Genomic DNA, 27,439 nt, shown 5'->3' on the forward strand with positions numbered 1-27,439 from the left:
TATCTTTGATTTGTGTGCATTATTTGTAATATTTTTACAATGAACAGGTCTTTGCTAAAGTGTAAATTTTCTTCGATACTGCTTGAAGAAAAATGTGCTTCATGTAGCTTAAAAACACGTTTTTAGGTGTTTATTTTTTCAAAAATTCCTGGGGGGGAACCCCCGGACCCCCTGCCAACCTGGGGGGTATTCCATACCCCTCAGAGTCCCAGTTGGTTGGCGCCCTCACCACCCCTGTCCCCCGCCCTTTCGACGTACCCAGCACGGGCCTGGGCTCAACCAGAAATGTTTCTTAAAGAAAAATCATGCCTTAGCACCTTCAAATAGTATTTGGCTATTTAATATATGTAACTTTTTCGTAATTGCAGTTTGTAGTATGCAGGCACTTTGAAAACTTAATAGCATATAAACCTTCTCTGTAGAAAAATACATATACATACAAATTTTCATAACGATCAGTCCAATAGTTTACGATTCTATAAAGGACATACAGACAAATATTCATATATAATATATATATATATATATAATTTCAATAAACATTGAATCACAAAAAGTACTTGCTCCGCTGGGACTTGAACCCGGATCTCTCACTTGCCGGGTGAATGTGCTACCATTACACCACAGAGCCCTTACTTTTTATGATTCAATTATTTTGTATTTGGCCGTTTCTTTCACATATGTGGTGTTATGATAGCACATTCACCCAGCAAGTGAGAGATCCGGCCTCAAGTCCCAGCGGAGCAAGTACTTTTTGTGATTCAATGTTTATTAAAATTAAATAAGCTATTGCCACTTATATAAATATATATTGCACTTATTTCTCACTGTTGTTCATTTCATACTTTGATAGGTAAATAAAATAAAGATAATAATAAAGGTATTTAAAAGAATTTGGTCAAAGCAATGTATGAATTGTCAGAGATTGAATGCTATGCCAAGAGCAAACATCAGTTTATAGTTCAATTGACAAGCAATTTTATTTGCCTGCTTTGCTTTCATTCGTGTGCTGTGTTTAATTTCTTGCAAACAATTTTTATTTATGTCAGTTTGTTTCATAAACATCTATTTTTTTACATAAGAGATTATTTATTTAACTATTATGCTTTATAGGGTATTATAATTTGTTATCTAACATATTTTTTTATGAATCAAGCCTCATTAGAGTGTTATGGCCCATTGTAAAGCCTCTTCAAAAAAACAAATAATCCCTAATCGAGTTTGGGTGATTCAGTATAGGTACATATAATTTTTAGTACAATATAAAAGTCAGATTCATTCTAGTTAAACGTTGAGCGTATGTATAAAAATAATAAAATTTCTTACTATAGGGACAAAACGGTTCAAAAAGCTCAACATGCTTTTTCTTGTTTTATCTAGATTAGCTCAGAACAAATACTTATTATACTGTATTCTTACACAATATGTGTTTTAACTAATACCTAAAATCTTTACAAGTATGATTGTTTTTATTATTTGATTTAGAATATATTAAACTATTGAGGCGTACTCTATAACCATCAACTTGGGTCTAGTAGATTAAACGAGAAGATAAATTTATGGACTCCAGGGAGTAAAGAACACTTTTTAGTTGTATTGATTCAAAATGTATTGAAAAATTATAAAATACCAAAATAATGCATTATTTGCATTTTAAAGACATTATGGTTTTTAAAAAGCAGTTTGGTTATGTATGATAATTTTATAAACATAAGAGGAGTTGGTGCGAGAAATTTGTGGCAAAGCTTTGATTATTATTCTTGCTAGAAGCCAGCAACATACATCAGTGATCAATAAATTGCCAGACCCAGAATGACCTATAAATGGATTTGGCAAGAGAAAATGGCAGGACATTTGGCGGCAAAGCTGTGATTATATATTCTGTCACAGGAGCCAGTGCCTTACAGAAATAATTACTTAGAACAATTCACAGTCGAAATAGTACGTAGAAAAGCTACTAGAGAACATAAACAGCTGTAACATTGATTATTTTAACAAGCACGTGCAGAATAGCTAAAATTATCACTACTCTGTTAGGATCAAATGGCTATAATCATCAGTACTATTTTGAACAATTTTCAACTACTCCACAACAGGTTTAATACAATATAGTTTTGCCACACTAATGGGCTCTGATCTATAATGTTACTATTGGCTTCTGGTGCTTACGTTGCAATGTAACAGCGGGGAGTGGGATCTGGTCGATCCTTGCTACCTTCTTCAAACTCCCCATCTCAGGCACTCACTCCATCGTCGGTGCTACTGTTGGCTTCTCATTGGTTTGTCGAGGAACACAGGGGCTGGACTGGATAACCCTAACCACTATTGGTCTTTGATCTATAATGTTACAATGTTACAGTGGGGAGTGGGATCTGGTTGATCCTTGCTACCTTCTTCAAACTCCCCATCTCAGGCACTCACTCCATCGTCGGTGCTACTGTTGGCTTCTCGTTGGTTTGTTGAGGAACACAGGAGCTGGACTGGATGACCCTAACCACTATTGGTCTTTGATCTATAATGTTACAATGTTACAGCGGGGAGTGGGATCTGGTTGATCCTTGCTACCTTCTTCAAACTCCCCATCTCAGGCACTCACTCCATCGTCGGTGCTACTGTTGGCTTCTCGTTGGTTTGTCGAGGAACACAGGGACTGGACTGGATGACCCTATCCACTATTGGTATATATAAGTACTTTTATAGTGAATTTATATTACTAATTTAATACAAAGGGAAGGCACAATGTCCTGTCGTCCCTACTTAAACTATTCTAAATATTTCAATGGACTTACATTTGCTGCAATTGATTATACTATTGATTAATATTGATTATACAATTGATTATACTGCAATATATTATGTATCTCTAAAATAACATTTGAAAAAACAATAACAGCATTTTGTTCAGGAATCTTGTTTATAGAAGACAACTGTGTTCAATTGAATACTATAACACAGAACCCAGGAGTTTGATCTTGCAACTGGTAATTGCAGCAGGAGTTTTGTCACTCCTTTGTTTAACTGCCTGCCACAGAAAACAAGACCCAGAACTTTTGTTTTTTAAGTAACATATGAACTTAAAGATGTTTTCAATTAACAGCATCTTGAAATCTGATTTTTTTTTTTACTAAACACTGTAGATTGTAGAGCCCATGAGTTTTTGTTTGTCTAACAGCTGCAACTTGAATCCTGGAGTCTTGTTTATTCAGCTGCCAGCATGCTATATTAGTCTTTTGTTGATGTCCCTATAATAGTTCTTTTCAACACAAATAATTATTATAATAATTAATTAAATATTATAATATAATTAATTATTTGATGAGCAATTATTTTATGAATTTGATAAAAAAATCATATTTGTACCAAATAATGTTATTTTTTAAATTTATTCAGGAAATGTTATAATTTAATATTTTCCGTCACCTCAAGTATACAATACTTAAAGTATAGATTTGTGGTTATTTTAACTTACCATAATCAGACTAGGATTAAATCGGTTATAATAATTTAATTGCTTACAGAGTAGTATTATATTAGAGTAAAATGTATAGCTCACATATTAAAATGTACTGCCTGAATAAATTTAAAATACAATTTTTACAAAACTTTCTTGTTTATACCAATCAATGCCCATTATTTTAACAAATAACAATGCACCCCCTTGTAATTAAGCCGTTGTTGTTTTTATTACCTAAGTCAATAATAAATACCATTTTCCCCTGAAGATCTGTAGTTTGAACTAAATTATTTAATTCAACAAATTTATTATTGGAATTGAGTTTTTTCTAGTCTGGACAGATTTTTTCTAGTCTGGAGAGTTTTTTCTAATCAGCAATTGGACATCATCATTACACATTTTTCCATTTTGGAGATATTTATTTGACGCTATTATGTATTGCAAATTTCTCTCCTTAAAACACAACTGAAACGTATTATCGACAAAAAGACAGTTGGCTATTTTAAAAGTTGAATGTGTCGATTCTACGGTAAAAGTCAGTTGACATTTAACTGGTCACCAACAAAATAGCCTTTGTCTACCGCTATCTCTCCTGTAACAGCAGTGCTACCACAACAGAGTAGTGGTGGTACAGCTGTTGATTGGGTTGGGGTTTCCGTTGCCTACCACTTTGCCAATACCATTACTCTCCCATCTCCAAACAACAGAAGCCAATTTGATTTTTAAAGGTCAAAGTTCCTACATTGCGTTTCACTCATGCGGCAACTTATAAACATCTACACTTCTGAAAATGTGATAAAAACTTTAAATTCAATATTAAAAAATAATGTTGTTGTGTTGCTTTATCTGGTTTTCGCCATTCACTAATTTTAATTTGCAACTTTAAATAGCAACTTCAACCATTGTTTGAATTTTTTCACATTTTTACTTTTTTGCTCTAGAGCTCCCTCTAGTTCATTAAAAATCACTGTATTATTTCTTCATGTTCAATTAATGAAATAAATGTTACCCGATGAAATAAACAGTAATAATCATCAATACTCAACTGTAAGTACAACAAGTTGGAATTAGAACAAGGAGTCTCAAGTTTTGCATGATATAATCAACAGACGATGTGTCACAAGACAACTGATAGAGTAGAGGATATCCTACTTATGGTGTGGGAGAGTGACAGGTTTCACAGAAAGGTATTAACAAAGGTATATAAGCTGGAGAAAGATAACTCTTACATTCAAAGGGAAAGGGCCAGGTTTGTGACGTGGGAATGAAGTATTTCACAGGAAAGAATAGTCACAAGTATATAATTTTTTAATATTGTATACAGTACCCGTATGTATTAGACGTTAATAAGTATTTACAAAGTAATTCAAACTCAATTTAGACTGTAACACTCGTTTAATGGGATGAGTACTAGAAATGCTCATGTAATGAGTAGATAATAAACATTTAAAAATATAACAATAAGAATTAGTCAATAGTAATTACTGATGTTTCAGTAATTGATGTTCCAATTAGTTGTATTATGAATATTTATAACATTAATAAAAATTTCATGGAACTAAATTTGGCCTTACCTGTTTTACGTTAGAAGGGGAGAGAGCATGCCAACTTTATTGTTTGAATGGAATATTCCTCAGAAAGAAAGAAATTATCAAAATAAGTATATAATCTGTATAAGTATAGAATATAAGTACAATTATAGTTAACAGCTTAACACAATTCTTTTATTAAGTCATAAACCTTAAGATTTATTAAAACTATATAGGATTCAATTGAAAAATTTTGTTCCAGTGGTATCTTGGTTCATATCTCCTGTCCTCTCAGGCTTGGTTTCCGTCATTTTGTTTCTTCTCATACGACATTTCATTCTCCGGTCTCCTTCTCCCCTAGTACCTGGACTGCGCTCTCTGCCCCTTTTCTATGGAGCCACCATTGCCGTCAATGCCTTCTCCATCTGCCATGATGGTCCACAATGTAAGAACATTGCTTAATTAATGTAGCTTATAACATAATACATTTCAATTATGTTAGTATTGAGTAATAAATACTAAGTGAATAATTTATCAGGCTTTCCGATATTTCCTGTTTAACCTTAGTTATTAATAGGGTAGGTTAAAAAGTAATCTACACATTTTGGTATAGCATAAATTGTGTGAACATAAATTAAATATGAAATGAGGAGTTTAAGAGTATATATATTTGTTTTCCAATACAGTCACCAGTTTGGTTAAAATCCTTCTCCCAATGTGTAAAGCTTTTTCATTTAGTAACTAAAAAATTCTTCCAATTTTTTCGAATCCAGGACTTGATTGCTTGATCTCATCTCATCCCCTCTTCTGTATAGTATAAAACTCAAAACTATAATATACAATATCAATGGAATGAGGAGGTTGTGGGATCGGTTCATTCTTCACTTGAGTGTAAGATGTGTGGACACATGTCATTTTGATAAACTATTACTTCAAGATGCTTTTAACACAAAAAAGTAGATGTCAAAGGTTATTTTAGTGGAGGTATCGGCAAGAATTTACTGTTGCTACTCAAGAAAATAATATACAAACTTGGTGAACAAGCTAAAATACAGCCAACAAGCATTTTTGCAGATGATTGTGTTTTGTACGTTTTGCCTAAAGAGAAGACAAATGCCAATATTCAGCACTGCCTTTTCTCTTCCAGGTGATAGTGGTGTACTTGACACCATTCACAATATTCAAGACAAAGTCGTCTCCTACATCACAGCACTGCAACAGTTGCTCTGAGAATTCCATGATGCTGTTTGTTTTTGTCTATTAGGTGATATGATACCTATTTATAGTATCCCAATTGTTTAATAATGAATTTGAGAAGTTTCTTGGATATTCTAATACAGTTTGCAATAAGCTTTTGAGTAATTCATCGGTCATCTTGAAGCACATTGGTAGTAAGTTTGTGGTGATGGTTGTTTATGGCAGTGATCAGATGTCCACATTGTGTTTCATCAACAATTGTGTTCTTTACAGGCATGTAACTATCACTATCAACAGCATCATCATCAACAGCCTTTAAATGGCAATGAATCTCAGTAGGAGTCACTTTTCAGCAGCTAAAAATTAGTTAACAGCAAATAACTCACATTGACATAACACGTATGTTTCCGCTTTTTGAAATACACTTAAAGGCACAAACCTGTATTGAGAGGGAATGTTACTTCCACACGTAACCTGGGTCACTTATGAAGATCGCTGGAGCAATTTTGTTCGCTTTCCACAAGCATTACTTTTCAGCTTACCCTTATATTATTCATTAGTATAGAAGTATTTGTAACCTGAATGTTCTGTCTGTGCCCAGTACTTTTACTGGACAACCTCGCCTCGTGGGTGGCTGCGGTTATTAGTGTGGTACTGGGGCTCGTCACAGCAGTGGTAGTGCAACTGGTAGTGGTGCCATGGCAACGTGCCAAGATCCTCGGTGAGTACCGTATCTAACAGAGCATGTACAGCTATGCTAGCTGGGTACAAGAAGACATATTAGGACAATGTTGTATTTAATACAAAACTTTTTAAATTAAGTTTTCACTATGGAAATTACTTTTAAGTTTTCTTAGACGCTAAAACTTCACAATATCTGCACAATTAACGGAGGCTTACCAGTAGTATTATCTACGAATATTTGAAATTTTTAACAATTATTTTTGTTGCTTTGTTATGTATCTAAAATATTATAATGCAGTTTGACATACTTGTTATACTCTAATTATGTTTTAGATGTTATACACCACACACACACTATTAATTACCACATTGATAATTTTAAAATTTGATTTGTCCTTTGGAATCGGCTGAAATATTTTCAAATATGGTGCACAAAATTGTAAAATATGATAAAAACTAAATTTAAAACGCACATAGTTCAACAAAAGTTTCCAGGTCAGTATTACCAATTAATATTAAACTTTTCAAAATCTATTCAACCCTTTTGCTTTGAAGCCTGATATTAGTAGATTGTAACAATTCTCTCCAGGTTTATATATATATATATATATATATATATATATATAATATATATATATATATATATATAATTTTAATAAACATTGAATCGCAAAAAGTATTATTAAAATTAAATAAGGCTATTGCCACTTATACAATTTAACGTATATATATATATATATATATATATATATATATATATATATATATATATCAGTTGTTTTAATTATACTGCAATCAAAACGTATTACTTAAAATTTGTTACTATTTGTTTTTAAATGTGAAATAATAGCAACATTTGGTAATAAAACAAATTTTTATGCACGGTAGATAGACAAAAAATAGATTTAAAAGTATGCGCAAAATAGACTGCTCGCATCACTTATGTGTTTCAGTCAATTCCTCTATCCAATCAGACTATTATTTTTACTTATGTGTACGGTTAAGGTTCAAGCGAAACGTTTCTTTTTTGGTGTAGTGTTGGTTCCAGCAGTGTACTCAGGCACTATGCAATTTTTTAAGTAGATGACAAGAATGTTAGAAGAAGCTGTTTTGATTAGTATTGTCCTTGGTTCATCAAATCCTTTTATACTTTATCAAAGTTTTTCATACTTTATAAATACCCCGTATCTTTAATCAATTAAGAAAGGATTAAAGGATTGGCCAAGGTACCTTCAGCCAATAGTTAATAATTGCATTAATAGATATTAAATTAAATTTCCATAAAATTGAAACAGTTATAGATTTGTTTAAATCCTTTCACCACAATGTTTGTTATAAAATCACATTTGGAAACTAAAACCATTTTAGTTTGTTATATAATATAGCAAAATACTATTTAAAATGTTCATCGCCCTGTGAAGAATGCAGTCTTAAATTAAAAATGAAACTTTGTTTTATTAACTTAAACCTATATAGTTAAAATCAAGGCTTTATTATTTCAAACTTGACACCTGTATTCGTAAAAGTGTAATAACTAAATATGATTTATGGAACTTTCATAGAACTATGTAAACGAGTCTCATACGTTAAATTTCATTCCTGCACAGGATTAATGTTCTTAAGACTGAAGCTAATGGATTATTAAATATACTTAAAAAAGACTAAGTCGATCTTTCCACACCTTCCCCAACAATGAAATATGAGTTAATTAAGACAAACCCAAATCCTCTGGTTGAGTTTGGTGATGGATGCAGCAATAATGGGAAAATTATTAACATAAAGGCATCTGTTTACATACTTTTTTTACAGAAGTCAAAACAATTATATAAAGCATGAATAAATATAGAATTTTGGACTAATTGAAGAGCATCAGCCTGGTAGTACGAGATAGGAACACACATGTAATACCAACGGTTCTTAGTTTAGTTATTTTACTTAGACATGTGGTAAAAAAACAAAATAACAGTGATTTACACACTATTTAATTTACATACTATGCACAATTAGTATACAACACAATACCAATGTAAAAATTATACAAAAAATACATATTTCCATCAGTAACAGTGTACTTATTAAGCCTATTAGTTAGTCAAAGAATTCTGAGAGTTTAATGGATTGGGAAGCTGAAAGTCGTAGTCATTATTTTACTATTTGACAAAATAACGACCATTTAGTGTAGAAAATATTTAAGAATTTTGAAGATATAAGGCGCATTCAATAAAACTATAGAATCAGGTCACTTTAATTTTTATTTATATTTTATAGTTTCACTGCATGTTTAGCTTAGATTATTTGCTTATTAAAAATCTAAATAAAACAATAACCTGAGAGGTATATAGAAATATTCTAAAGCCAACAACTCAGATTAGATTTCTCCTAATATGTCTTCTTGCTAAGTACGAGTAGAGCTGTGATGGGGTCTGGGAGCGGGGGCTTGGGCTGTGCACCCCCACCAAATATTCATAATTAATCTAACATATCACATTAGCATGTTAAGTTAGGTGATTGATGAGTACAATGAGCTAAAGAGTTGGGACGGCGGTGTCGCCTCACATTTGGTTGGTTACAGAAATGATGGGATCAGGTACTAAGACAGACGTGCAGTTTACATTTGGATATGAGACAGGTAAGTGTTAATCAAATTGGCCAACAGTCCGTGCAATCAAATTTTGCTAATTTTCGTCGTCAATAACAATTGCAGTGTTTGCTTTTTTAAAGACTTTGTGCTTTTTTTTAATATGCATTCACTTCTGTTTGTGTTTTGTACATTATACTTTCCTAGTGATTTTTATGAGCCATAAAAGCTTTTAGGAAATTTTATAAATCTCTTGGTTTTTTAATCAGTTGTGTTTCACGTTTTTTTATGTTGAGCATTAAGTGTGTTTTAGGAATGAGTTACACAATGTAGATGATTTAGTAATATCATTTTAATTAATTCATAATTATCAACTGTTTATCAATAAACACTCTATAATCCTGTTATATTAATATTTTTTTATTGCTTTTGCCTGAGAAAGTTATTATGCACTCTGAATTAAACATTTAAACATTTAAAGCAGCAAACTGTAGGTTGGTTAGTTTCAATACAGGTGATTAATAAATGATCTAATGTTTTTTCAAATGTAGCTCGCCAATTAATAATAATAACTCAGTACTTATTTGAATAAAACATACAAATCTAATGCAAATAATGAATTAAAACTTTATTATTGTAACAAGCAAAAGGCAGCTTGAGTTCTTTAGTCCTTGTACTACACTTTATGTACAATACTACAAAAAATAAATAATATACTTCAATAACGCACTTAATTTACTCTAATTCTTTCCATAAATGGTTAAGTGGCTTAATTTGCTTTAATTCTTTCTTCTTTTTTTATTGGGTGAAACTCCCTAAGAGAAAAGATAAGGCCCATGACTTCAATGAGCCCCAGATCTGAGAAGGCCTGGATGGAAGCAATACTTTTGCAGCATCTTCAGGCTTCCCAAGTAGCTTTTAGAAACTTTGTATGGCTAGAACTGTTTGTCTGAGTTCGCCAAATTTTATTTCTGTTATAAATATTTGTCTCATTAAGGTACTTAATAATTTAAAATTATAAACAACTTGTAATGACGCTGACCTTGAAGTTTTTCTCTAATGTTTTATAGATTACCCTTGTAACATGTGAGTATACTGGAAATCGCTACAAATTACTGCTAGCCCCTGCTATTATTATGTTAAAAATATACATATAAACTAATTTCCAAAATGCTAGAAAATATTTTGTTTATTGAGATACTGTGCTTAGAGGCTTTTCTAATATTCAAAGTAGTGTTATGACATTATAATACAACATTTGATTTTTTATAACAACAGAGGCTGATGTTCATAATTTGCCAAATTGAGTGCTTTTTGAATGAACATTTTTAGTCTCTGCTTTGGATTAGAAGTAGCCCATTATCATTGAGGATTGTTTGAGAATTTTGAGAATGTGGTATGGTACTCTTATTATGAACTACAAGTTCAAAGGTAGGTTTTATTGATAGAATATTATTTACATTGTTAGACCCTTGAAAGCCAGTTGGGGTTCTCTTCTAGCTGCTTTTATTTATTTTTTATAAGCGCAGTTGTAATTCCAGTAAGTATTTCAATTCTTCAGCAGTGATTCTAACTGTGTTGGAATTGTTCTTGATTTGATTCATTCTTTGGCTCAATATTGTATAACTTATTTATGTTAAATTTTATAAAAAGTATATTATATGAGGATAAAACTTAGATGAAACAGCACAAATAGGTAAATACAACCAACAATAGGCTTGTTTCTTGGCTAGCATTTAGCTATTTCATCTTCACATGTTACAATTTTGTGAATTTTACCCTTTTACATGTATAAATCATTATATATACATATCCATATCTAGAATGTCTATAGAGTAGCTCTCATAGTTCATTGATCTTGCAATTTACACACCACGTTTTAGGCATGATAAATTTTGTGTACAAGTAGATTGCTAAATTTGCTATTTTTTTTTTTTTTATATATCACTTTCATTACATTAATTCATTTAAAACAAACATTCCAGTAAGAAACTTTTATTTGTGTGAGGCCTTTTGTTTTCAATAAAAACATCATCAACCCCACAACCGAAATAAAAGTTAAAACAAGTATTATTGAATTGTTTGTTTTAAATTAATTAAAGAATTCCAATAGGACAGTAGCTTCTATAATGTTTTCATTAAATTTTTTAATGTGGCCATATCAACTGCATTTCAAAGCGTTAACTGTAGTTTATGTAATGTATCAAATACACCTGTTTTAATACAATTTTACTTTATTGGAGGAAGAGGGGTGTGTGTTATCCTGTTTGATCATTGTGTTGTGAATTTCTTTTATATGACGTAATCCGTGATTCACAACTAAATGAACAAAATTAAATTTATAATCAGGTTACCCACCTAACATTTGGAAAGTGAATTTATTAAGTACTTTAAACATTTAAAGAACTATAGCCGATGATAGAGTAATGCAAGTTTTATATTACCCACTTCACTATGTCAGATGGGCTGAAAATGTTACACAGAGTGCTGATAACCAGCTTTTTCACTATCAGAGGAATGGACAATGTCATGTGAACTAACCTGCAATGAATACAAATGAACCTGCAAGATAATAGCTGCATATCTAAAATGCGTATAGCATTTGTTAAAAGTGTTGTTTGCTATAAGTCATTTCACAGACACTTCTTGTAGTAAAAGATACTTCTGCAGGGATTTAATTTTTATTCTTATTCTCAAGGGATATCTTAAGGGATTTAATTTAAGTATTTATCTTTTCTTATACAAAAACTAATGTCAAATGTAAAAAATATAAAAGAGAAAAAAGTTAATGTATAAAACAGACCAAAAGTCTCAATTTATAAATTTTCACATTCCCAGAGACTTCTGAAATTCCTAACTTGGTTGAACTGCTATTTTGGGTTCCTAAAAGTGTCATTAACTTTTTTATATAAAATCAAAAATACATTGTATTGAAAAACAAATTCTTTTAGGTATGTTTTTTTAGCAATGTATAGCCCTTTGATTTAATAAACTAAAAATAATGGAAATTCAAGCGCAACATTTTGGTAAACAAATTATTTATTAGGATTAAAAATTCTTAGGAAAACATAAAAAAATTATCTGTAACTGTTATTAAAAACTATACTTATCAAATTGATTACCATAAGCTACTCAGACTGTTTGTGTGAGCATTTATTAAAAAAATACTAATTTAATGTTTTATAAAATTAAAAAAAAACTTTTCAGAAACATTTATTTCTACTTAATTTAGCATCTAATGATAGGTACATAAATATTGAAAACTTAAGCTCATTTTATTGGCTTTTATACATTTTTTTAGGTTAAATCCCCTAAAACTAGAAAGTTTCAAAAATTGAAAAGTATCAAGGTATTCCATAACCCACTCATGCATGCAGAAGTTTGTCAAAATCAATCCTTTTATTTGGCCTTAGCTTATGCTTGTACACACATAATGGACAGACTTTTACAAAATAAACTTTTCTCAGATGGTTCCAAAGCATATATTCCCTAAAGACTAAAATCTAATATTTAAGGCAACCAAAATATTTCATGGTATACGAGAGAATTGTTGCTTCATAACATTCATATACCAGGTATTCCAAATGTTATGCGCACAAAGGGATCTTGGAAACTAAAAGACATACAGCAAATATTAAATGGTCGAAGTTCTGCTTGATAACAAGACCAACATTGTATAAACCAAGTTAATTATTGGATTTGTCATTCACTCACCATGCTCAAAAAATTGTTTTGGTGTAATTTTTTTAACTTTCTCAGCTTTCCTATTAGTACTTATAATACAAAATTTTTATTAGTATGTTATTTACATGAAATTTCTTCTAGTTTTTAAATATTATAATAATTTTCTTTTTAACGAGCAAGCATGAGGTCTAAGGTTTATGTCAATTCTTTTAATGTAACAACCCACTTTTTCTTAAACGAAAGTACATTTTTTTACGTATTTCAAAAATACCATATATGTTATACTGTTCTTTCCTTATAAGTTTCATGAAATAATGCATTAAATTCAAATTTTTGTTTGGGCCTTTGAAGACATATTTTGCTAGTTTGGTTGGTAAACGTGATTATTAGTTTAAAATCACCTGGATTGTACTGCACATAATGTTGGGATCAGGTATTTAGTGAAACATAAATAATATCTGACCTTGTTGATATCTATTGACATTTTTGTGGCTGATTAGCTAGCACAATAGCCTGTTAAGGTTTACAACCATATCGTGTAACATTACCTTATCAAAGTTTGAAATTTTGCCAAATCTCAGAATTTGTCATAACCATAGTAATACAGAGATCAGTTACCATTCAGTGACGATCAAAACTGTCAGTTCTTTGAGATATTCAAACACAATGATAGTTTGGAATTGTTTCATATTTTATAATATTATAAAAACTAAATAAACACCACTCAGCAGCCTTATTACATTTTTAATGCAACTAAGTTTAATAAAATTAAAAAAATACAACACATCTGTATCCTGAAATATTGATTGGCCTGCATGTTCACAAGACTCAATACTTTTTTTTTATTTGGGTTAAATTATGGACAAAATTTTTACACCCAATCCAGAAAACTATTTACAAAACAGATAAAATTATTGTTTCTCCTAGAAGCATTAACAAGCATTCTTTGAAAAGAGCAACACACACTGTTGAAAACCTTTATAGGGTGTGCGTGATGCAGAGAATGAGCCATTATGAACATCTTTTGTATAAATTACATTTTAGTCTATACATTTACATTCCTATTACATAAAACTAATATTCTGTTGTGTTAATCAGTCAAATCAAAAAGTTGGTAACAGTCATTTTTAGACGAACCTTTTCAGATATTTTCAATGTTTTACTAATAACCTGATCCCAACAATATGTGCAGTGAAATATCAGGTGATTTTAAACCATCAGCCAGGTTTACCAGTATGACTACTAAAATTAAAATTCTCTTGAAACAACCATACAAAAAGCATGTTATTATGAATTCAGACGAAATCCACAAGGAAAGTACAACATACATGGCATTTTGTAAATAAGTATGTAATATACTTCCTTTTAATTAAGAAAATAATAGGTTGTTGTTATGTTTAAAAAATTAACACAAATCCTAGACCTTGTGCTTGCTAAAAAAGTATTCATTATAATATTTAAAAACCAAAAGAAATTGTATGCAGATTCTGTGTAAAAATAGCTTTATCATAGGTACTAAAGAGAACTATGACAGTTGAAAATATTAACCAAAAATAGTTTTTGAGTGCAGTGAGTGAACAACACAACCAATAATTAATTAACTTAGCCACCTACATTTGTTGGTCTTGTTATTACGCACAATATTTCCCATTTAATCTTTACATTTAATCTCATATACATAGTTTACAAAACCCCTTCAGTGTGCATAAAAGTTGGAACATCTGGTATAACATTAACATATATGGGACTTATTTTGGTTATAGTAATGTTTAGAAGAAAGAGTTGAAGACTTAACAAGGAATTGTTTTAAAAAGCTAACATGGATGGTAGAATCCACTGATATGCTTGTGGTGAACCTTATCCTATTTTTCAATATTTAATATAATCTCAATTATTTTGGAGATTTTTTTGGGGATTGTATTGTTACATATTCCAAAGGTCAAGCAATATGTACAAATGCTGGATGTGCTCAGCTTGTAGTGACAGTTTGAGAGCAAAAACAGCAGCATGGCTTTATATTTAATGTTTGTTTATCGTAGCATATATTGTTAATATGTTCTAATTAAGCTTAAGCTTTATTAGTTGTGATTTACATATATAATTAGTGTAATCAGCGTAGGGAATGTGTAATTATATGCAATTGTTTGATAGTTCTAAAATTTAAGAATTCTAACTTTAAGATCGTAGTCTTGCATGTTAAATAACATGGAGTGGTATTTAAATACTTAGTAGTAGAAAATGTTTTTATGTAGGTAGGTCTGGTCTATAATAATATTTATTAGGGAAATATTCTCTTACAACCCCAGTGTTAATAAAATGAATAAAATATTTTAATAAATATGAATAAAATAATTTAAATTTGGACAAGAACAAATAATTTTTTCATTCTTTTTAGGGTATGAAATAATGGTATTTGAAGAACTGAATTTCATTAATCTGTTATATGTGTAATAGTGCATCATCAACCTAAACCAGCATAATATTTCATTATTTTATTAGATCTACGTATCTTTCAAAATTTATCCTTTGACCGCCGTGGGTTATTGAAAACTTATGCAGAATATCACTTTTGCTATGCCAAAAGTTTTATACAGTGCAATGTCTTTACCATGACATACTGTCCAATGTTCAATCCAACAGCTGTTTTAACATGTAGTTGTATATAAAAGGAATGTCATGGATTTGTTACAACTTATGTAAAACCTTTTCTAACAGGGCAAAAACATAAATAATATATATATTTTTTTAATTTTTAGGTCCATAACCATGAATAAAATTTTGTTTACATAAAGTACTCTAATGTGTAATTGGAAATACCCTATAAACCATCATGATAATATAATATAATATATGCAAAATTAAGACTATCAAGTATTTTTGAATTACATTGTACTAACTATATTTTTACACTAGGTTAGAACATGTTTTACATACAATTCCTTGGCTTTTCAAATTGGAAATGATTGAACAAATATAATGAACTCTGATTGTATATGATGAAAAATAACCTACTACACTCAACATTTTATATCTATTGTTACAACATTATTTTAATGTTCTAAATCTAGAATCTATTAGATTCAAGTTTTTATCCTGAATGACGGGTGTTGCAGACTCCTCCCGTGAGCCTAGTCCTCGCTTGCCTCGTGTTGGTATCGAAGGTGGAGGTGATCGCGTTACGTTGCCAGCGATCTGCAAGTCGGTCAAGGAGCCGACTCAACTCTATACTTTTCCTGCCAGTGACACCACCACCAAGAACAATGGCTACACTCTAGCCGAGACCCGCTTCAATAATCACCACGCCAGTATTATCACTGTAAGACATTATAATGCTTCTCACTATGCAAAAACAAAATAACAAATACATTGTCATTGATTCCCATCATAAGTTCTGTATGAACTTTACGTTAAAACAAACAAGACTATTTCTTATAAAAGCTGCAAAAATAAGTTAAATGTCTATTTGAGATTATATCACCATTATCTCAATTCCCCTCTATGACATTATACAGTGCATGGTTTTTTCGATTTGATTCCTACTACAGTTTCACTGTAGGAAAACACAACTCCAAAGCCCGACTCTCTCCCCACCAAAAGGCTTTCAGAGCCTATTTTGACCAGGACGTCCGTTGTTTCATTCCCAGGAATACCTTCATGACTCTATGCCCAGCCAAGTACAATTGTATCTCTTCGTCAGTTCCAATAGAGCATTCCACCTTTAAAGCAGCCTGACTGTCTGATAGTATTAGGTACTCTGCAAACTGCACCCTGCAAAACACCTGTGGCCTCAACTATTTTGCACACTTTATTTATCAATCACTGTAAACCATATCATGGGTTTTATCATTTACAAAATGGTATGCAGTTTAAAACTAAGGAGCAGATGTATCGTGAATTTCATCCAACTCAGCTTAGATCTCCTTCTGTGTTGTGCATTATAAATAAAAATGTTAAATCACTTTTCAAAACTCAGTTTTTTCCAATTCCTAACTACAGTAGAACCCCTCATATCCGACCCACACGGGACCGGGCCGTGGTCGGATAAGCCGAGGAATAATAAAACACGTTTTTCGGGTAAAAAAAGCCGTATATTGCACTAAACTATTAGTACAGAACTGTACAAAATACCCACTCAATACACATAGTGCTGCTTAATTGTAATTAATTACGAACTGTATCCAATGCAAAATTATTTAATACAAAATTATTTTTCAGTACATTTTAATAAAAAATAACAGTTTTTTTATAAAATGGAAAAGTTTCATTTTTATATTACAGTAACAACGAAAAATATTATAAATACAGTACTGTACTGTTTAATCAAAAAGGCAAACAATTACATACAGTGTGTACAGTACAATTGAAGAAGTCCTTAATACTCTTTTGCTTCAATTTACCCAATCTTGATTTAGCTGAAAAATCACGCCATTTCTTTGCCCACAACACGTCCATAGGTGTAGCTCTCGGGTTCTGCTCCAAATATTTCAACACTACGTCAAATGCGTCTTTAGCCTCTGAATGCGTCACTCCAGTATCACGATCAACTTCTTCTTCTTCAGCGTCGCTGTCTTCATTATTTGCGCTTTGAACTGCAGCAACTATTTCGTCATCATTGAGTTCTTCATTTGTAGACTCAGCCATGTCAGCTTCGGTCAGCCATTCCTCCACATCTGTCAGCTGCAGCTGGACACCGTGTTGCAGTTCCTGCAGGTCTTGAAGAGTTTCTGCGACGTCGTTTTCTTCAGCTTCAAGGTCAACTTCCATTGATGATGTGGGCTCATCATCGTCCTTATCAGCACTATCGCTTTGTTTTAATGATGGCCAAATTTTCTTCCACGATTTTTGAAGAGTTGTCTCTTTGATTTCATCCCATGCAGAAGCGGCGGTATAGATGGCGTGCTTTATGTTTAACATCTTCATGGCCTCCAATAGTGAGCAGCCTCCTTCTGTTTTGTCCAAAAGAGACCCAACATATTTTTTCCGGTACCGTCTTTTTACCTACTCGATTACGCCTTGGTCCATTGGCTGGATTAATGGGGTGACATGTGGAGGTAAAAACATCGCTTTTATGTTGCCTTTCTTCAATTCATGCTCTGCGGGATGGCTTGGTGCATTATCCAGCAACAACACAGCTCGAAGTGGCAGGTTTTTGGTTTTAAGTGTTTTTTAACAGCGGGCACGAATTCAAGAAAAAACCATTCTTTAAAAAGAGCACAATCCATCCAGGCAGAGGATTGATTACGGTAATACACGGGGAGTGTTGACATATTGAGATTTTTAAAAGCTCTCGGCTTCTTAGATTTGCCGATAACAAACAACGGCAGTTTGTGACTGCCACTGGCGTTGCTACACGTAGCAATTGTTAGTCTATCCTTAGCTAGCTTTGTACCCAAAACAGGCTCATTTTTAGAAGCAAGAGTAGATTTTGGCAACATTTTATAGTTCAGTCCGGTCTCGTTATATACTTGTTCGGCTACAAGATTACTATCCGACACCAACTTTTGAAACTTTTCTACAAAATCTTTTGCAGCATCGTCATCAGCAGACAACTTTTCACCCGCAATAACAACATGTCTAATGCCGTGGCCAAGCTTCCAGCGGTGAAACCAACCTTCGCTTGCCTGGAAAGTCTCAACATCTCCTCCCAATTTTTCAAACAGCTTTACGGCTTTTTCTTTTACAAGAGGCCCCGACAAAGGAGTCCCTTTTCGCCGTTCTTGGCAAAACCAAACCCAAAGAGCTTCGTCAACGAGTTCTAACTTAGGTTTTTTTAACATTTTCCGATTTTTAAGAGCATCTTCCGTTTCAACGGTCATAGAATAGGTTTCGATGTCTTTACGGTTTTTTCTCCAGTCTTTAACTGTTGTCACGCCGACCCCTAGCTATGCGGCTAATTTTACTAGTGACTCACCACGGTCCAATCGTTGGAGCACTTCAAGTTTTTGTTTAGGGGTAACGCACACACGCTTACGTTTTTGAGTAGCCATAGCTAACGTTCACTAATCGCACAACACAGTTTTTTACACAATCACAAACCAAAGATTGTACAACAATCACGAAAACAAAACAGTCAAGTAGAGCAACGTTTACGTCAACAATCAGAACGCAACTGGCCGTTTAACAGAGAAACAATGCACAGCGCTGATGAGTCATGTTTCACGTTGAGACTTGTCGACTATAGGCAGCCTTTGTTTGGTCGGGCACATGGTCGGATATCCCGAGGTCGGATATGAGGGGTTCTACTGTAATAATATATATATGTTTTTATTCTGCTAATGTCTTATCTTGGTTTTTCTAAAAACAATGAACAGTGCTCATATTTCAAGCAATTTGAATTTTTTATTATTGAAAACCATATAGTGTGTATGTTTCCCAATAAGAATAATTTTTTGTGAATGTTTACGTTTGAAGTCATATTCCCAGAGGTGACTTTAGACCCGTACAGTTTATGTTGTCGCACAAGGTGCCAAATCAAAAGAAATATTTAAAAAGTTATATATTGTTCCATATTATCACTAAAATACCCTAATGAATTACGCAAAGCTCCATTACAGGCATTACTTTCTTTCCCGTTCTTCTGAGAATAGAAAACAATACTTGCCTGGTGATTCAGTACAACTGTTTTGCGCCTTTTCTGCTCGCTCCCTGTCTGCGATTTTAAAGAGTAAATTTAAAATCTGAAAAACATACCAAACTACCTATTGCTGTGTAATTGCACTAGTGAATCGAAGAATCCAACAGAAAGTTACAAAATAAGAATCACGCTAGAAAATGGGCTCCCCTTTCACATTTTAACCCCAAAATTAATAGATTCCTTTCTTTGTACCAAGTTTCAAATATAGGAACTTTCTATAAAGAGTTATCGTGCAGACGGATAGGGTGCCAAAATAAGGCCTTGCATGGTTTAAGAGTTTACTTGGGTCACCACTGCATTTACCTGATTTGCAGATAATTCGAAATACAGAAACAGATGAACTATAAATAATACATTTCTGATCTCTTTAGGTGTTTAGCCTCTTAATAATGCAAGTTTACGTGAGCGGACATATACCAAAGTTTGTTTCAACTATATAAATGAAACCATGTGATTAATCAAGATTGTACCCAGTTGTATTGTGAGTGATTTCTTAATAGAAGCAAACCATTTTCAATACTATGAGCACAATTTCATGGATTTCCTAAGTAATTGATAAATTAACTCTATATCTTACTGATAAAAACCTGTCTAAGCCCTGCATGTCTATGAATTCATTGTGTAGGTCTCCTATTTTATAAGTATTTACTTTTTATAATTCAGTATTGATAACAATACAAAAGAATGTAGTGTTATATCTATCAATGTATTGTATTACATACTGAAAAATAATAAGGAGGGCTGGTATGTGGAAGGGAGGAATTATGCAAAGGACAATAAGGCACCTTAATATTCAGACTTGATTATTATATATTGATTAATACAATTTGGGTTTCAGGAAACATCCAATGGAGGGAAGCTGCCAACTGATCCCACACTCCTAAGCATTCCCACAAATGGAACCAATACTCCAGCTTTGGGTAGGCATTTCTCCGCGCATTTAGATCGTTATGAATTGAAGTCTTATGACTGATTAACAAAATATGGTAATTAAAAAAGCATTGTTTATAAAAGGCAATTATACATAATACATACTGTATGCATTTAAGCACTTTTTGTAATTATAGAAAGCAAGGTTTTTCTTCACACATTAAGTGGAGTTGACTTTTAGTATATTTTTACAACAAAATTAATTAAGTAATGACTTTATTTCTGGAAGGAAATATTATAAGTGCCTACTAGTATTGTGATGGTTTTTTTAAATTTAATTAATAATTTCTATATTTTAATGTTAAGTATTAATTTAATTACTAATTTCTATGATGTAAACAAGTTAACAAGATTGTGAAAAACATTGAAATCCAATATAAAGTTATTTTTGTAGTTAAAAATTTGAAACAAATGCTTGTTTAATTTTAGCAAAATAGTGTACCAGTTAAATTCAAAATAAATGTGCTCTGATATCTAAGAAAATACTGGAACTGTGTTGTAGGTCTTTCACCCAATAGCAGTGCTGTCCCACTCATCAGGGAGAAAACTGCTGAACCACTCCTGGTGAGAAATTTTATTTTATTTCATTTAATGTGTTTCCTAGAGGCAAAGAGAGTCCGCTCAAATCAGTGTTTTATTGTGTAGAATCAGAAGTCACACTAGCAGTAGCATTACTGTGACTGTAAAGAGTTTAATATTGCAAATTGAGATATATATAATATATATATTGTTAGTCGAGTTCATTAAAAAAGGTCTATGTACACTTTTTTATTGCATCTCAAAGCTTGTAAAAATTATGGTTATATTATAATTAAAATTGAATTTTGACATCCACGTTTAACTTTTATTGAAGATTAATGTGTCTTAAATACTGTAGATATTAGGCATGGCTAAATACTGTTACTAGAAAACACATGGCTTCACATGCAATTTTGTATACTTTGCACATGTGTGATCACTTCTGGTTCAAGTGAATTATATTTCCAATGTCAAAGTTGAGTTTTTCAATTACCACGATCAAGAAAATGTGTCAATAAGTGTATATTTATGACCATAGTTGATTTTGCCTTGTTCTCTGATCAAGAAAACACACACACACACACACACACACACACACACACACACACACACACACACACACACACACACACACACAGAGAGAGAGAGAGAGAGAGAGAGAGGTGCAGTGCCTACTTCTGTTGAAAGACAACTGAGATGCATTTTATGTATAATAAATAGTTAGATAATAACTCTGTCTTTTTATCTGTATTGCAGTACTGACCGAGCACTGTGTACTTAATATTTGCTAAATTGTACAGTTAAAAGTATATTTACTAATAAGTTTACTCTATGCTTTCAAAAGTATAAATTTAAACAGCTGAAAATAGATCATTATAATCACTACAACCACGACTAGTTTTGACTAGTACTGAGTATTTTGTTACTTATTTTATTATAGTCTTATGATTGTATTAAGTGAGATCAAACTGTTCATTGTGAAATGTTCCATCAAGTGATATATAATAGTAAAATTTTAAATATATAAATACTTATATTGAAAGTGTTTCAGAATTTTTGAATGTAAATATGTTGGTTACACAACATTTTTGCTAAGTAAAAAAAGTAAAATAATTTTTGAAACTGAAATGTTTTTTATGTTTTACATAATAAAACCTTTTGAAGAACATTTTTAATATTTTGAAAAGCTAGAAAAATAATTTTTTATATTTTTATAGGGCTTTATTTTGGAATTAACTTTTTCCTTTCTAATACCGAAAAAACCTAATTCGAAATACAAAAATAGATCCAACTGCATATAAATGTTCCGTGCAATATATTGAAAAAGAAAATATATAATAGTATATACTTTACTTGAATAATAAACTTTGTAAATAGGTTAGAATGATAATGTGCACAACTAGCAAAATAGTGCCTGACATAGAAATTTCAACAGTCAGATCCAGAGTTAAACCGTTCCATGACTTTTCTACCACAATATATAGTTTCTACAACATTTGAAAATAAGGTTTGAGATTGTCGTTTTCCTTCAAATGTATAATGTTATGTAAAAACAGTTATAATCAGTATAATATGTTGTCATACAGGACACAGAAGCCAAAGTGACAGTTTCAGCAGAACAGGACGACCCTCCAGAAGTGTCTAGAATATTCTCCTTCCTACAGATCTTGACAGCTACATTTGGTTCATTCGCCCATGGAGGAAATGATGTTAGGTAAAACTTTTGTAGTTTTAGTTCTGTTAATCAATTTCTACAAAAAGTCTCCTCCATACTTTCTCAACATGTAAACATTTTGGATTGTGGTGGTTTTGTTTTCTAAGGGTCATGGCTGGGAAAAGAAGCAAAAATGTGATATTCCAAGGAAATTTATGAGTGGGATTTTATTAGGAAGATTTCCACCATATTTTCCTGAAACTCAATAAAGATTAGTTATTTATAAGTATTATTCCACACTTCAAAACCATTTTAACAGTAATGCAGGGAATAAATTAAACAATAAGAATCATTTGCTGTAAAAAATAACTGTTGTTCACTAGTAATATAATTCTTAAGAATTGTAACACTGTGTGATTAAATCATGCAATTTGTGTTAAATATTGTTTCCATTAAAACGTGAGAATTATTTTAAATTACTAAATCTAAGTGCATTCTGTTTTTACTTTCTTATATTTGTGTGTGTGTGTGTGTGTGTGTGTGTGTGTGTGTGTGTGTGTGTGTGTGTGTGTGTGTGTGTTTTCTTTGTAGAAAAGCTTTTAAGGTATTCAAGTATTCTTAAAACACAAAGTAAATTTAACTCTCAAAATATATTATATATTAGACTTCACTTATATAATAAAGGTTTCAGTTTACATTTTATACAGATTATTTAAGTCACCAAATATTTCATTAATGTTAATGCTAAAACAGACTGTAATTATATAAGATGAATTACTCAACATATTTAAGTTCATAACTGTGCTTACAGCAATGCTATTGGGCCACTGATCGCGGTGTGGTTGGTGTATACGGAAGGCTCAGTACAGCAGAAGGCCTCGACTCCATGGTACATCCTGCTGTATGGCGGAGCTGGGATATCTATCGGTCTGTGGCTATGGGGCCGTCGGGTAATCGAGACCATTGGTGAGGATCTCACCAAGATCACTGCTTCCACGTAAGTCACTTAACCAGATCACACTGACCTTGGATCGTAGATAATTAATTAATTTCTATTTGATTTTGAAATTATATATTATTAGAATAATTATTGTCTTTGTGAATAAGCCTGTCTGTTTTAAGGAAAACACTATTGTCCTATTTTCTGACAAAAATGTCATTTCATGTACAGTAGAACCCTCATATCTGACCCTGGCAGGACCAGGCCAGGGTCGGAACAGTAATAAAGTTGGTTAATCTGAGGAGAAAAACCTACCCTTTTCCAAACAATAAAGTCTATATGTATTTAACTTGTTTTAAATTTTAACAGTAATATAACAGTGTATACAACGTTAGTAAAATCATTTTTAGCTAAAAATAAAACTATGTACTGTACTGCATACAGTAACTAATTTATGAAAATCCTGAAAGCCCAGACACACTGACAGTATTGTCTGATACTGGAGATAAGCAGATGGGCTGATATTCTGAAGAGTCGGTTATGCTTAAGTCAGATATGAGGGGTTCTCTGTTTAATAATACACCTTCCTGATATATTTTATGAAGTTATTTAAATTCTTATTACAAACTAATTAATGTTTTACAGGACTAAAAAGTATGTATGTTCCTTTTCTTATACTGCTTGGCAGGCTTATCGAGCCAACTATTGTTTGGAAAACATGATAAGCTGCAACTGGTAAACAAATATATTGACAACTCTAGACCAATACAATCAACATTTTAAATCGAGTTTTCATTATTTACTTTTTGTAATTTTTCAAGTACATGTGAATTGTGGTCTGTTGCAGAGGATTCACCATAGAGATAGGGTCTGCCCTGACAGTGTTACTGGCCTCCAAGATAGGGCTTCCCATCTCCACAACTCACTGTAAGGTGGGCTCAGTCGTGTTTGTAGGCTGGGTCAACACTGCCTCAGGGGGTGTTGACTGGAAGCTTTTCCGGTTAGTGGCTTTCCATTTTTTAGGTGATAAGTCAGGTCTAAGGAAAGTTTATTATTATTGTTCATCCTTCTATAAAAGATTGAATGTCCAGTTAGGTTCTTTGTTGTATGACAGAAAATCCTGTCTAAAGTCGGTGGCATGTATATGTCCAACCCGAATTAGAAATATGCTCAAAATGAGAGAAAATCTCCCAATAATACAACACATGTAGAAATAGACAGAAAAATTTGGTTTACATGTAAAAATGTCTTTCTTCAAATGAAATTTTATTTTCTCATCATAATTTTTTTTAATAAAACCTTATATACAGCTTGATCTATATGTTAAGTCTTTGAGATTTTTTAATATTGAAAAGCAATAAACATGTATAAAAATTTTAAATTGTCCAAATATTTTTCTTCTTATCTCAATATTTTTTTACTACCAATTGAAAAGGCGTATGTTTAAGCTTACTTTTGGTCTCTTAAAAATATCAGAACTTTAAATCACTGCTGTTGAGAAAGGTTTAGAACTACATTTTCTTTTTGTTTTAACACGTTCACGACAACGTTTACCCAATCGGGTACATGCAATCTTTCACAACTGCCATTGCTGCTTTCAAAAGTGAGTGATGTGCCCGATGGGGTACATGTTACTATGTATTTTCCTATTGTGTTTTTATTGTTTGCCTGTGTTGGTGGTTTGTTAAATTTGTTCCCGCACTTAAATAAATACCTCAAACTATTGTGTACCCCGTCGGCTTCACAATTGCTTAATTTTTAAGGTAAATAAAGTTTTTAGGTACCCCTTGGGTTACAAGGAGATATATTGAAAAACATATTAAATTTTTTTGTGCAAAATTGTGAAGCTTATATATTTTTTTGTTATACTTAGACATTTAATGTAAAAAATAAGATTACAGTTTTTTGCCATTATTATTTACAATTTTGATGGCAAATAAAAAGTCTGGGATAAAGCTGTTGTCGTGAACTTGTTAAGAAATGATTTTAAAATATATTTAGTGTCAGAAAAAGAATTCCTTAGTTTTGAATAACTGTTATTTATTGTAGAACTTACATATTTCTGTGACTGATACATGAAATTAAAAGGGATATAATCAGATTTTTATGTGATCCATTTGTAGCCCTGTACATATCCAACTGATATTTGATCTTCCTACAGATATTAGTTAGCATATCAGGTGTGACTGATGCTTACTGCCACTAAGATTCTTTGATAAAGATGATTAATGTTTCATATATTTTCTGCATACACCAAGTTTTTAACGTAACCCCAAAAAATAGGCTAGTTGTTATGTCCGCTCTTCTTGGAGACCATGTGACCAGGTCAGCTCTACCTATCCATCTTACTGGGAAACAGGCTTCTAAGGCTGAGTGCACATATTGTTTGTAGTAAGGCGATATAGCACACTGTCTTGCTAGAATATCACTAGTCCTTGTCTGGATGTCATTTAACTGAGGAAACATATACAGTACCAGTAAGTGCTTTCTGCTGTGGAGTAGCCATTTCACTGACAGTTGAGAGTCAAGTGTGGTGCCAGTTGTAATATTGTTGTGCTCTAGGACAAACCGGTGTACCAACTTTACTACCAACATATGAAAATAAAACTTAACTGAATACTCAACAGTAATAAAGACATATCTCTTCAATTTCAACAAGTACCGTCCTTAGGAATTTTCATAACTATGGAGTTAATTTTCAAACCCCTTTATTGTTAAGTTCAATTTGTTTGAATAAGCAATGTACCGTGAGTTAATGAAAAACACTTTTCATTTACAGTATTATATTTTAATCAATTTTGTTCTCTGTTATGACCACATTTGTTGTACCAATTCTTTCACTATTATGGTGATGGTTACTGCAAGTTGTATAATTTATTATTTAGAAAATTCATGTATATTGATGAACTGTTTTGTGGTGTTTAGCAACATAATCTATGCATGGCTGGTGACAGTGCCGATTGCTGCGGGTCTCAGCGCTATGTTCACAGCCGTCTTGCGTGCCCTTGTGCTCTGAACTTTCCGCTCAACATCGCCCGTTCAAGATCCTCCTCTGCTTGCAGACAAACTTTGGCCTAAATTTTTGTAAACGTTTGTTAAACTCTTGGTACATTACTGAACCAAGAGTGTTTACTTACAATCAAAGAGCTTAATGATTTCTACAATGTAAAACGCAATATTTTCTAACTATTAATAGTTATTAAGTAGACAAGTCATCTTGAGCGGACGACCAAATGTGACTAGGTGCTTAATTATAGCTAGGAACTGAAATGATTATTTTACTATTTAGATGTTAAGAGTTTGAAATAAATGTAAAAAATCTCAAACTTTGTTTTCATTCACAACCTTATTGGTAAAGTATGGGTGTATGTAAAAAGTGATAATGAATTAATTCACTGCAAATCAATTAACATATCAAATGTCAATTTGTTACATACATACTTGTACTACAAAATTGTAAATTTAAAAAGTTCAGATAAAATCTTCAAAACCTGTATAGGCAAAAAAATCTGAATTTAAATGGAAAAATTTCAAATTGATTAGTTTCCAGAAGAAGTCTTTATTTAATCAATATATAATGTAATTATTGCTTGAAATAATAAGTATATACTCATAATAAAAACTATGCAGATTTGA

The 27,439-nt window shown here is 32.0% G+C and overlaps 1 protein-coding gene across 2 annotated transcripts in view; it reads left to right on the plus strand.

Moving 5' to 3' along the window:
* The window catches only part of LOC124359584 (sodium-dependent phosphate transporter 2), an 84,470-nt gene extending 57,341 nt beyond the window's left edge, over positions 1–27,129 (plus strand). Inside the window, exons 4-14 of one of the 2 annotated variants that reach the window (XM_046812458.1) lie at positions 2,535–2,678; positions 5,246–5,428; positions 6,782–6,901; positions 9,437–9,493; positions 16,240–16,442; positions 20,599–20,680; positions 21,193–21,254; positions 22,796–22,923; positions 23,675–23,860; positions 24,651–24,803; positions 26,729–27,129. In XM_046812458.1, coding sequence (XP_046668414.1) covers positions 2,535–2,678; positions 5,246–5,428; positions 6,782–6,901; positions 9,437–9,493; positions 16,240–16,442; positions 20,599–20,680; positions 21,193–21,254; positions 22,796–22,923; positions 23,675–23,860; positions 24,651–24,803; positions 26,729–26,819 — 1,409 coding nt within the window. In that variant the 3' untranslated portion in view covers positions 26,820–27,129. The remainder of the gene's footprint in view (positions 1–2,534; positions 2,679–5,245; positions 5,429–6,781; positions 6,902–9,436; positions 9,494–16,239; positions 16,443–20,598; positions 20,681–21,192; positions 21,255–22,795; positions 22,924–23,674; positions 23,861–24,650; positions 24,804–26,728) is intronic. The other variant, XM_046812459.1, reaches the window with a different exon arrangement.
* The last annotated feature ends 310 nt before the right edge of the window (positions 27,130–27,439 follow it).

Source organism: Homalodisca vitripennis, chromosome 4 (assembly GCF_021130785.1).
Source record: "Homalodisca vitripennis isolate AUS2020 chromosome 4, UT_GWSS_2.1, whole genome shotgun sequence".
Taxonomy (NCBI): Eukaryota; Metazoa; Arthropoda; class Insecta; order Hemiptera; family Cicadellidae; genus Homalodisca; species Homalodisca vitripennis.